This window comes from Physella acuta, unplaced genomic scaffold, assembly GCF_028476545.2.
Source record: "Physella acuta isolate Inbredline_101_S28 unplaced genomic scaffold, ASM2847654v3 ptg000376l, whole genome shotgun sequence".
Classification (NCBI taxonomy): Eukaryota; Metazoa; Mollusca; class Gastropoda; family Physidae; genus Physella; species Physella acuta.
Window position 1 is genome coordinate 16,172 of NW_026731895.1, and position 12,527 is coordinate 28,698.

Consider the following 12,527-nt stretch of genomic DNA (forward strand, 5'->3'; position numbering starts at 1 on the left):
CACGTGTCTAGAAACTAACGCACCCACCACATCTCTGTATAAATTAACGCACCCACCACACGTGTCTATAAATTAAACACCCACCACACGTGTCTATAAATTAACGCATCCACCACACGTGTCTATAAATTAACGCACCCACCACACGTGTCTATAAACTAACGCACCCACCACATCTGTCTATAAATTAAACACCCACCACACGTGTCTATAAATTAACGCACCCACCACACGTGTCTATAAATTAACGCACCCACCACACGTGTCTATAAACTAACGCACCCACCACACGTGTCTATAAATTAACGCACCCACCACACGTGTCTATAAATTAACGCACCCACCACACGTGTCTATAAACTAACGCACCCACCACATCTGTCTATAAATTAACGCACCCACCACACGTGTCTATAAATTAACGCACCCACCACACGTGTCTATAAATTAACGCACCCACCACACGTGTCTATAAATTAACGCACCCACCACACGTTTCTATAAACTAACGCACCCCCCACACGTGTAAATCAACGCTCACCGGGGTGCCATGTCAGCCGTTTCATCTCTGAATGCGACCAAAGTTCCGCAGCAAATTATCACACTTGTTCTAGACTTTCAGCATCATTTAGTTCCATGCCCGTCTCAACACTAGGCCAATTACCATGTTTACCTTCCTAGCCTCCCTATTTAGCCCATGACCCTCATCTCCCCCTCTCTTCTCTCTGTCCCTCCCCCCCCCCCCCTCGTATGTTGAGCTGTCTCAATAGCTCACATGTTTGGTATAAACGCGAACGAGTGGTCGCGAGGATATAAATAGGACGTAAGCCTCAAACCTCGATAGACTCTCTCTCTCTCTGCTTGTTGCCATGGTGAGTTAAAATTCATTGTTTCGTTTCTCCTTTGTTAAGTCCGCAACATACGGGTTACAGTGTAAGTTTTGTGGTAAAAGAATGCGAGCAAATATTTTGACATTTAAAAAACAATTAATTAAAATACTAGATGTTAAATACAAAAAAAAAAAAACGAAAAAAAAAAACCAACCCCTTTAGTATTTAGTTAATTTTACTGATTATTCTGTGCTATTTTATCGCACTGTTTATTCACCTGTGCGATATATATTTGACGTGTGTATACACCTGATCATTGATACATGATATATACACCTGTCTATTCTACAGGGGGGAGGATCTTGTACCTTTGTCTTGCTGCTGTTGGCGCTGGTACCAATCACAGGTAAGCCGGCATGCCGGTCTCAGAGTAACATTTCTCATACCTAGGTTTACGGCGACTTAATGGCACATAAGATGTTAAGATGATATATAAATAAGATGTTACAACGCAATACATAAGGTTGGATAATGTGCCGCATAAATAACAAATGGGTGTAAATATTGATGGTATGTTACGCCCTTGATTTGGTTTCTCCCTACGTCACATAAGGCCACATGTGGCCAGATTTTCAGAACGTCTCAGTGTCTTCCGTGAAATTCTCATATTTTTTTCGCCCCTCTGTATTTTTCTCCGGGGAGGGGGTTACTTGAAACTTCCGGGGGGGGGGGGGGTCACTTAAAAGTTTTATGACGTCACAGTTTACTTTGTTATTTTTACATATTACTCCCTCCCCCCGCAACCTCTCTCACCCCTTCACCCCCATATAAAACGTTAGACTCCTCAATAAAACGTGCATGAATGCCAATACTAGCTACCGTTTGCTTAAAGTACATTTTTAAACAGCAGTTGGTTTTGCCCCTATTTACTAGATTTTGTGACCCCCTTTGTTATAGAACTAGGCAGGTTGTTAAAATCGTTAATCGGGGGGGGGGGGGGGCCTTGAAATGTTCAGGGGGGGGGGGGGGGAGTGGACACTGGTAAAAGTATATATTTTCTATGTAACTTTCTATGTAACGTTGTCGGGGGGTGGGTGTGGAGGGGGGGGGGTAGACGAGATGCCTGGAGGAAACTATGCAAACAGTCATTGAGTCAATTTACCCGGAGCGTTTCATCCCCTAGCGCTCCTACAAGAATCAGGGGCATGAACTCTGATATTTTTCTAGTAATCATAGACACGTGTTTCACCCAGTAGCCAAGAATGATATTTATCTCTCATGTGCCATCGCAGTCACGTGCCATCACAAGTCACGTGCCAACCCAGCACGTGTGTTTATAATCCTGCCATTGAGATTTTAAACCAAAATACAACGAGTCAAAGAGCCATTCTTACAATAATAAATCTCTACTAAATTTTAAAACTAAACTTTAGGGTTTTCCGTAACCTCACCCCAGAGGCGTAGCGACCCTTCCCGGCGCCCGGGGACAAACTTTCAATTTGGCGCCCCCTCGCAAATTTTCAATTTGCACACCCCCCCCCCTCAACTTTTCGATTTGCACCGCCCCTCAACTTTTCGATTTGCATCCCCCCCCCTCAACTTTTCGATTTGCACCCCCCGCCCTCAAAGTTTCGATTTGCAACCCCCCCCCCCCCTCAAACTGCAAAAAATGCAGCTAAATTGACAATTTAATTTCTTTTTACAACCCATTTTGGCGCCCCCTAAGGTCGGCACCCGGGGACATATGTCCCCCCTCCCCCCCCCCCCATCGCTACGCCTCTGCCTCCCCCTCGTACTCAGCATAGCTTATTCTTGGAAGGACAAATGCTATAGAAGCAATGTCAAAAGGAAAAGAAGACTGAAGTTAGTCTTTTACCAGTGTTCGCCCCCCCCCCCCGAAAATGTTAGCCCCTCCCCCACCCCCACCGGAGAAAAAAAGTCTGGAAGAAACACTGGTGGTGGACTGATTGATGTGATTTGGTTTCTGGAGCTACTTCCCCTATCAATAGTCAATATGGTCATGTTTTGCAGGTTAAGTAAACATATAATCCTGCGTTGATATGTGCCGCACAGGGATTGGGGAGGGGAGGGGGGAAGAGAAGACATCATTTAGGGGGAGACAACAACTAGAAAATTGTTATGATTTACCGTTAAAACACTATTTTAAAATTAAAACATAGTAGGGGAGAAGGGTGACGCTAAACCAAAAAAATACAAAACTGTTGGACGGGGGGTGTTATCGACCGGGCGACACCCTTGTGACGCCACAATAAATCTTGCTGAATGCTTCAATGATTCAAGTGACATTATTGTTCAGCCTGGGGCCCCCATCAAAGCTTAGTCCGCCTGTGCCCCATGGCATAAAGACTTAAATGCCCAATTAACAAATATTTAACCTCCCCCTCCCCTACAATTACGTCAGTGAAGTAAACACATATTTTCATCAACAGATGCCTCAGCTGCAGATGATGAAAGGCGAAATTCGCGTGAGTAAACAATACCATTCATTATACGTAAATGCACATAAGCATAAAAGGCAGATATACGTGCAAAATGCACATACACATACAAATGCATTTGCACAAACCCATACATATGTGTTTATATTAGCATGCGTTTACAAATAGCCAACTTGTAATTTACATATTTATTTATTTACACACATATCATTGTCGGTATACACATATCCATATGTATATGTACATGAACGCTCGCTTGACTAGACTACCCTGTCACATATAACACCCTGATATATCTCCCCAGTTTGTACCAGATGTACAGTGAATGGTCAATCGTTTAGCGGTCACTCTAGGTTCACATACGTTGATGGCTGCTACAGGTAGGCCAGATTTTGGTTCATTTCTGATCAATGACATAGGGAATTACATTGTTGATGCACAGCTTTAAGGGTTAGGGCTAGGGTTAGGGCTTGGTTTAGGTCTAGGTTTAGGGTTAGGGCTAGGGCTAGGGCTAGGCTTAGGTCTAGGTTTAGAGTTAGGGTTAGGGCTAGGGTTAGGGCTAGGGTTAGGTCTAGGGCTAGGGCTAGGGTTAGGTCTAGGGTTAGGTCTAGGGTTAGGGTTAGGGCAATGGTTAGGGCTAGGTCTAGGCTTAGGGTTAGGACAATGGTTAGGGCTAGGGTTAGGTCTAGGGTTAGGGCAATGGTTAGGGCTAGGGTTACGTCTAGGGTTAGGGTTAGGGGTATGGTTAGGACTAGGGCTAGGGCTAGGGTTAGGGTTAGGCCTAGGGTTATAGTTAGTGTTAGGGCCAGGGTTAAGCTTAAATCAATGTTTAGTTAGGTTTGGATTTGAGTTAATTTTAGGGTGATGTGAATTCATAGGTTTATTGTTTTTGTCTTAAGGTTAGGATTATGGTAATATATAGGTATAGAGTTAAAATTAGGATTCTATCTTGGTGGAGGGGTGGGGGGTAATTCCCCATGGGGTGGGGGTTATTGACAGGTGGGTAATTGCTCCGGGGGTAAATACTGTGGGGGAAATGTCCGGAGGGGGGTGTAATGTCCTGTAGCCGACAGGGACCATGTTTGGCTAGATGACATGGGCCATGTTTGGCTAGATGACATAGATTCAGATTTGACATTCGAATTGACGTTTGAATTGACATTTGAATCGACACTTGAATTGACATTTGAAGTAATATTTGAACGGATCCATTCAATGCCATTTGAAATTAATACTGCACGTCAACATTTCCTAATCTAAAGCGAGTTCCTGTCTAACTATACCTACCCCCCCCCCCATCCCCACAGATTTCAGTGTACCTGCTACTGTAACGGCACCTGGACCTGCCCTGCTCGGTTTACCAAGGACATCTGTGGCAGCGGGCGCCAGACACCACCGGCGCCCACCCGAGCCCGCCCGACACCTGCGGCGCCCACCACCGCTCGCCAGCCGACCTGCCAAACCTGCACCGTAGACGGCAGCGACTACGATGGCAATTCTTATTTCACCCACACCGCCGGCTGCATCCGCTACAGCAACTGCTTCTGCGGATGTGATGGCTCGTGGGAATGTCCGGCTCAGCACGCCAAGAATACTTGTCTGGGAACAGAATCCGCCAGTTCAGCCGCCTCGAGCAGCTCACGGCAAGAGAGCGGTTCACGGCAAGAGGGTGGTTCAAGACAGGAGAGCGGTTATAGGGAAGAGAGCGGTTATCGGCAAGAAAGCCTTTCACGGCAAGAGAGCGGTTCTCAGGGCAGCAGCAATAACGGGTACTCCGGCGACAGGCGATTGGACCAAACCACCCCGGGGAGGGGGACAAACGGCCGCAGGGTCTGCCAACCCTGTCAGGTGGATGGTCAAATGATCAAAGGAGGGAACCACTTTGATCGGGTGCAGGGCTGCAAGAAATTCAAATACTGCTCCTGCAAGTGCGATGGGACATGGAGGTGCCCACCCCAGCTAGTTGAAAACACATGCGGCAGTCCTGATGAGGCGGAGACCTGCGGTGAATGTACAGTCAAAGGTCAGACGTTTGAGGGCAACAGACGGTTTGAGCTTAGGGACGGCTGCACGGAGCTCACGGACTGCTTCTGCAGCTGTAACGGCTCCTGGTCCTGCGCCGTTAGCAGGGACATTTGTCTTTCTACGACGCCGACTCCAGTGACAGACGCCTCAGGCTGCGTCAGCTGTGTCGTCACAGGCCAGCTGTTCCCGCCCAATGATTACTTTGACGTCACAGACGGCTGTATTGCTTACAGAAATTGCATTTGTCGGTGTGATGGATCCTGGACATGTCCACCGAACTACGCACGCAATATTTGCACTGCGAATACAACTCCTTCATCCAGAGCTTCGGCGGAATGCAGAAAATGTTCGGCATTTGGAAAAGAATTTGATGGCAATAGTAGATTTGAAGCAACGAATGGGTGCATAGAGTATAAAAATTGTGTATGCAACTGTGACGGATCTTGGACATGTCCACCCAACTATGCACGCAATGTTTGCACTGCGAATACAACTCCTTCATCCAGAGCTTCGGCGGAATGCAGAAAATGTTCGGCATTTGGAAAAGAATTTGATGGCAATAGTAGATTTGAAGCAACGAATGGGTGCATAGAGTATAAAAATTGTGTATGCAACTGTGATGGATCTTGGACATGTCCACCCAACTATGCACGCAATGTTTGCACTGCGAATACAACTCCTTCATCCAGAGCTTCGGCGGAATGCAGAAAATGTTCGGCATTTGGAAAAGAATTTGATGGCAATAGTAGATTTGAAGCAACGAATGGGTGCATAGAATATAAAAATTGTGTATGCAACTGTGATGGATCTTGGACATGTCCACCCAACTATGCACGCAATGTGTGCACTGCGAATACAACTCCTTTAGCCAGAGCTTCGGCGGAATGCAGAAAATGTTCGGCATTTGGAAAAGAGTTTGATGGCAATAGTAGATTTGAAGCAACGAATGGGTGCATAGAATATAAAAATTGTGTATGCAACTGTGATGGATCCTGGGACTGTCCCGGCGCGAGTGCAAGAGATATATGTAAGACAAATTATCCTCGGAGGGAACTCACCGCCAGGTGCCAAAAATGTGTTGTAAGAGGAACAGAGTACGAGGGAAACACCTTTTTTGACATGGAAGATGGCTGCATGGCCTACAGGAACTGTGAGTGTAGTTGCAACGGAAGCTGGTCTTGTCCTGATAACGGTGCTATGAACATATGTGAACGGGATTCTTCCAACTGCCAGACCTGTGAGGTGTATGGTCAAACATTCCCTGGCAACGAATATTTTCAAATTCGCCAGGACTGCACCGAGTACAAAAACTGCATCTGTCATTGTAACGGCTCGTGGATTTGTCCCGAGAACTCGGCCAGGTACTTGTGTGATGAGAACACGGCGGAAGAGAGCGTCCCTGAGCAGCCACAGAGGTGCCAGTCATGTATAGCATACGGGTCCAACTTCAGAGGAGGAAACTACTTCGATGTGATCGACGGGTGCATCAGCCGTCGCAACTGTATTTGTAGGTGCGACGGTACCTGGACCTGTAACGAACGCTTTGATACCAATATTTGTCCGAATGAAACTACAACTGCCTTGCCTGTTACATCGACATCACAGAGGCGAACCCCGGCGTCTAGAGAACGTCAAGGATGCAATGAGTGTAACGCCAAGAATAAGATTGTTAGAGGAAATTCATATTTCGAGTTACGAGATGGGTGCATCGAGTACAAAAACTGTATTTGTAGATGTGATGGCTCTTGGGAGTGTCCCGCACAGCATGCCAAAAATATTTGTACAGAGAATGACCGCACGTCGTATGGTCAATGCGAAATGTGCGTAGCAGACGGGAGAAACTACCGTCCCAACAGCCCTTTCACCTTCACACGGGACTGCGTGGAGTATAGCTGCAACTGTTTTTGTAACGGCAGCTGGGAGTGTCCCTCAGACAGAAGTCGGTGGGTCTGCCACGACAGGTGCCACCAGTGTAATGTCGAGGGAAGACAGATTGAAAACGGCACCGTATTTCAGCATAAGACAGGATGCCTCGAGTATACGTGCAATTGTTTCTGCAATGGCAGCTGGTCTTGTCCAGGGCGTTCTGTAAGAAATACCTGCCCAGTCGGGGTGAACGATAACTGTAACAAGTGTGTCATAAGCCCGACGGAGATGTATGAAGGGGAAAGTGATTTCGTCCTGAGAAAGGGGGAGTGCCTGCGGTACAAGTGCCGGTGTAACTGTGACGGCAGCTATTTCTGCCCGGGGGAGGAGATGAGGAATGTGTGCAGGGGCGAGGAGCTGGGTGGCTGCAGGAGTTGCGTCGTCTCAGACAGCGAGTACTACCCCGGCAACACAGACTTCAGCTTCAGGAAGGACTGCATGCACCACGAGTGTAGATGTAACTGTAACGGCTCGTGGCACTGTGACCTGACCAAATCACGTAACGTTTGTCTAGGGGAAACCCCGGGGGGGTGTAGGGTGTGCAAGATTTCAGAGAACCAAGTTTACCAAGCTAACCAGTTCTTTGACATCAGGCAAGGCTGTAACAATTTTAGATGCAAGTGCAACTGTAACGGCAGCTATTTTTGTCCAGGTGAAGACGTGAGAGATGTTTGTAAAGGCGAAATACCAGGAGGATGCAGGTCTTGTATCATCTCAGCCAACGAATACTACCCAGGAAATAGCTACTTTAATCTGACGAGAGACTGCGTGCAGTACAGGTGTAAGTGTAACTGTGCGGGCAGCTACTCCTGTCCTGGGAAAACAGCCAGGAGAGTTTGCCAGCAGCCCGCGGTCTGCGGAAATTGTTTGGTGTCCGACACGGAACGGTTTGCCGGAAACTCGAGCTTCTCTCTCTCCCGAGGCTGTAGCCGCTACGAGTGTACATGCAACTGCAACGGCAGCTGGTCGTGTCCAGCCTCCAACACCAGGAACACCTGCACCGCTGAAAGCACATCTCAGTGCAGCTCGTGCAGCGTGCACAGTCAAGTGTACCCCGGGAACACCACGTTCAAGTTTAGCCGAGGGTGTCAGCAGTATGACTGCAGGTGTACCTGCAATGGCCGCTGGGAATGTGATGTGAAGAAACCAGTAAACATTTGCAATGAAAAAACGCTCAAGTCAAAAGTCGTGCCAGCCAGGACAAGGCAGGAACTGAGTTATCAAAATCCATCGCAGACGACAGAAAGTGGAAATGTCTTGACTAGATCGAGCGTCAGGTCTTCTTCCAATATCGGGTACCAGAGCCTCGCAGCTGAAGACACGCAGGAGCGGGCCGTCAATACACAAGCGGCTGGATCTTACGTCACCGCCAGGTGTAGGGCTTGTGTGGTGCATGGGGCGCAGTTTCCACCAGCCGAGGCTTTTTCCTTCGAGAAGGGCTGTATCCGTCTCCGCAATTGCAGATGTTTTTGTAACGGGACATGGCAGTGCAGGGAAGAGTCAAACACGTGTGACGTCAATCCGAGACTGGTCAACTTCCAATCAAACGGGACCCATCGGAGACTGACCTTCAACTCGCCCGCTAAATTACCGGTGGCTGTCCCGCAAAAAAAAGTCGTAGTTGACGCTTCAGCCTGGGTCTACGTCAACGGCAGCGATTCTTCGTTCGTCAAAACACCCGACCCCCAGACTGGCGGTGGGTACTCGGTTCAGATTGATACCAAATATCATCAAAACACGCCCCCGCCCGGGGTGCCCCAGAGAGAAGACTCCCACTACTCTCAGTCCTACTCCCGGGAGAGCACTGGGATCAGCCATTGTCAGCAGTGCAAAGTCGACGCCATGACATACCCCACCGGCGCCCATTTTGACATGCGCAGAGGGTGCGTGGTTTACAAGTGCTACTGCATGTGCAGCGGGTCTTACCGTTGCCGATTGACGTCTGATAAGGACTGCTCCCCCACAGGGGCGCCGTGTTCAAACTGTGTGCACCTCGGTATGGTCTACCCTGGCGGTATGGGCTTCACTGTTGAGGAAGGATGTTATGAAAGACAATGTAAATGCGAATGTAATGGTAGCTACACATGCCCCATCAACAGGCTCAAACCGGGATGTTCAACGGATCCATCGCAGTGGAATGGGTTCGCCGGTCACGGCAACTTTTACCCCAGCCAACCTGGAAACTACCCGGGAGGAACCGGTTACATAACAGGCCGGCGGTTCGTTACCTCTACGTGTGCTGACTGCGGTGTTGACGAGATGATCCCCGTGTACCAACAGCCCGTGTTCCCAGTTTCTGATGGCGCTGACAACAACGGTCCCTGCAGGGTTTGCAACGTGGACGGGCAGAACAGGGAGGGCAACTCCACCTTCACCTTTGTCAAAGACTGCATTGAGTTCGACTGCTACTGCGCCTGCGCGGGATCCTGGCGGTGCGCAGGTCGCATCTCACCTGGCTGTAAACCTGGCTTCGAGCCCGGGACGGTTCCTCACGAGTCTGCGTGTCGAAGCTGTGACGTGTACGGGACAAAATATCCTCCAAACGAAATGTTCGCCTATAGACCAGACAGATGTTCTGAGCTCCAGTGTATGTGTAACTGTGATGGCTCGTGGAAATGCCCGAATCAGGTTCCCGTCAATATCTGCACGATGCAAAGATCTCCAGGAAGAGTTGCCGATCCTTTGATTGCCGGGGACGATGTTTATATCTCTGATCAGAGCGTGGCAAACGACCAACAAAGCCGCCAGACCAACTGCAAGCAGTGCCGGATACAAGACGCGAAATATCCTGGCAACTCCAAGTTTTTCTACAGGGAAGGCTGCATCCAGCGGATCTGCGACTGTAACTGTGACGGCACCTGGTCCTGCTCGGAAGAAAACAAGGTGGACATTTGCAAGTTCGAGGTCAAAGAGTCCAAACCGGTGGGTGAGTGTCGAGACTGCAGGGTCGGGGCGGACGTGTTCAACCCACAGAGAAGTTTTCAAATCAGAACCTCCTGCTACCTACAGAACTGCTACTGCTTTTGTAACGGGACCCACGTTTGCCCTATGGAGAAAATATTTTTCTTGTGTGATACCCCAGACGGGCGAGAATCCCGGGGGTCGGGCCAGTCTGCTACTTCCTTAACCTCGTCCGCCATGGCATCGTCTGTCGTGGCAGTGGGCCAGCAGACGAGATCTGGCGGGAGCTCGGGCCGAGAGAGCGGGTATGTGGAGGTGGAAGGGTGCAGCGACTGTCAGATGGACGGTTCCAGCGTGCGCACGCTCCGGTCGTTCATACGTCAGCTCAACTGTCACGAGACCCTGTGCTTCTGTCAGTGTAACGGCACCGCTGTCTGCCCCGCCAGCTCATCCGTCAACACGTGCGATCTGCCGGACAAGAAACCCATGAACGAAAGACCAGGTAAGTAGGGCAGCAATGTAGGGCAGATATGTAGGGCAGCTATGTAGGGCAGATATGTAGGGCAGCTATGTAGGGCAGATATGTAGGGCAGCTATGTAGGGCAGATATATATGGCAGATATGTAGGGCAGAAATGTAGGGCAGATATGTAGGGCAGATATGTAGGGCAGATATGTAGGGCAGATATATAGGGCAGATATGTAGGGCAGAAATGTAGGGCAGATATGTAGGGCAGATATGTAGGGCAGATATGTACGATATAAATGTAGGCAGCAATGTAGGGCAGAAATATAGGACAGAAATGTAAGGTAGAAATGTAAGTAGAAATTTATGGCAGAAATGTGGGGCATATATGTACGATATAAATGTAGGGCAGCAATGTAGGGCAGAAATATAGGACAGAAATGTAAGGTAGAAATGTAGGGTAGAAATATAAGGCAGAAATATAAGGCAGAAATATAGGACAGAAATGTAAGGCAGAAATATAGGACAGAAATGTAAGGTAGAAATGTAGGGCAGAAATATAAGGCAGAAATGTAGGACAGAAATATAAGGAAGAAATTTAGGACTGAAACATAAGGCAGAAATATAAGGCAAATGTGTAAAGCAGAACTATCAGATAGGTATTTCCGCTAGTATTAGTGGGATTGTGTACAATTGACTGTTGCTAGTATTAGAACTCATGCTATATGGTAGTCTTCTCAGTCCTAGTTGGTTATGGGTCCTGCGAAAGAAGGTAGTTGGTTATGGGTCCTGAGAAAGAAGGTAGTTGGTTATGGGTCCTGCGAGAAAAGGTAGTTGGCTATGGGTCCTGCGAAAGACGGTAGTTGGTTATGGGTCCTGAGAAAGACGGTAGTTGGTTATGGGTACTGTAGAAGAAGAGATTTATTTTTCAGCCGAAAAAAAAATGATGTTGAACTGAATAAGCTGTATCCGTGCAGGCAATGACGTAAAACTTTGTACTCACCAGGTTGTAAGGTGGAGAACAAGACCTACTTGACCCGAGTGTTCCCTAAAGTCGAGGACTGTCTCGAGAGGACGTGCATCTGTCATGACGACGGGACATGGACTTGCAGACGACACGAGAATGACAGGAGAGTCTGCTAATGACTCTGTGGCTGTCTTTTAATTTATTATCAATGTATCCTATTTTATGGATATATTAATTTTTTTGTTACGATTATCTTCTTACTATTAATTTCTTTAAAAAATCATTTATTTGTTAAAATACTCCAACTGAACTATTTTTTAATACGCGATCTTCTGCAGACGATTGCTTGAATATTTCACACTGCCTTTGAAATAGTTCGAAAATCTTTCATACAATAATAAAAAGGAATCATTACTTCAACAATATAAACATGTTCATTACCATCTCATGTAGGCCTATGCTATACTACTTAGGCAGTCTTCAGTTTTGCTTTATTTTCTGTAATTAGTGTGTGTGTGTATGTGTGCTGACATTTAAAAAATAATCTCTAACAGAAGCAATCCATTCCAGTTTATGTAACAGCCATTCTGTTAGAGAGTAGCTCTTTGAACTCTAAACATCATTGCCTTTTGTTACACGGCAAGTCATCACTCAACTCAAAACTCGCCTGTCAATTTACTCCGAAAAAAATTTAGCAATATTTCAAAATATGTCCGTAAGTTTAAAAAAAAATAACATTCAAAGCAGATCCGCAAAAATGCAGTCCGAGCATAAGCCTAGCAGTTTGAAACAGTATTACCCTCCCCCCCTTCCCTTATTACTCATTTTTACATCATAATTCACATATTTCTATCTTGTATTTCATTATGATTTCTTTTGTAATGTAATGTATACTATGCGCGGTTTTTTTCTCTTGCTTATTAAAATGGCATTTGTATTAAAAGTAACTCTCTA

General features: G+C 47.2%; 1 protein-coding gene across 1 annotated transcript; it reads left to right on the forward strand.

Annotated features, from left to right (window-relative positions):
* Positions 1-787: 787 nt before the first annotated feature.
* Positions 788-12,527, forward strand: LOC131941890 (balbiani ring protein 3). Its single transcript, XM_059301462.1, has 6 exons — positions 788-872; positions 1,182-1,236; positions 3,281-3,316; positions 3,594-3,669; positions 4,597-10,643; positions 11,613-12,527. Exons 1-6 carry the CDS (start codon positions 870-872, stop codon positions 11,747-11,749), a joined length of 6,354 nt encoding a protein of 2,117 aa, XP_059157445.1. The 5' UTR covers positions 788-869; the 3' UTR covers positions 11,750-12,527.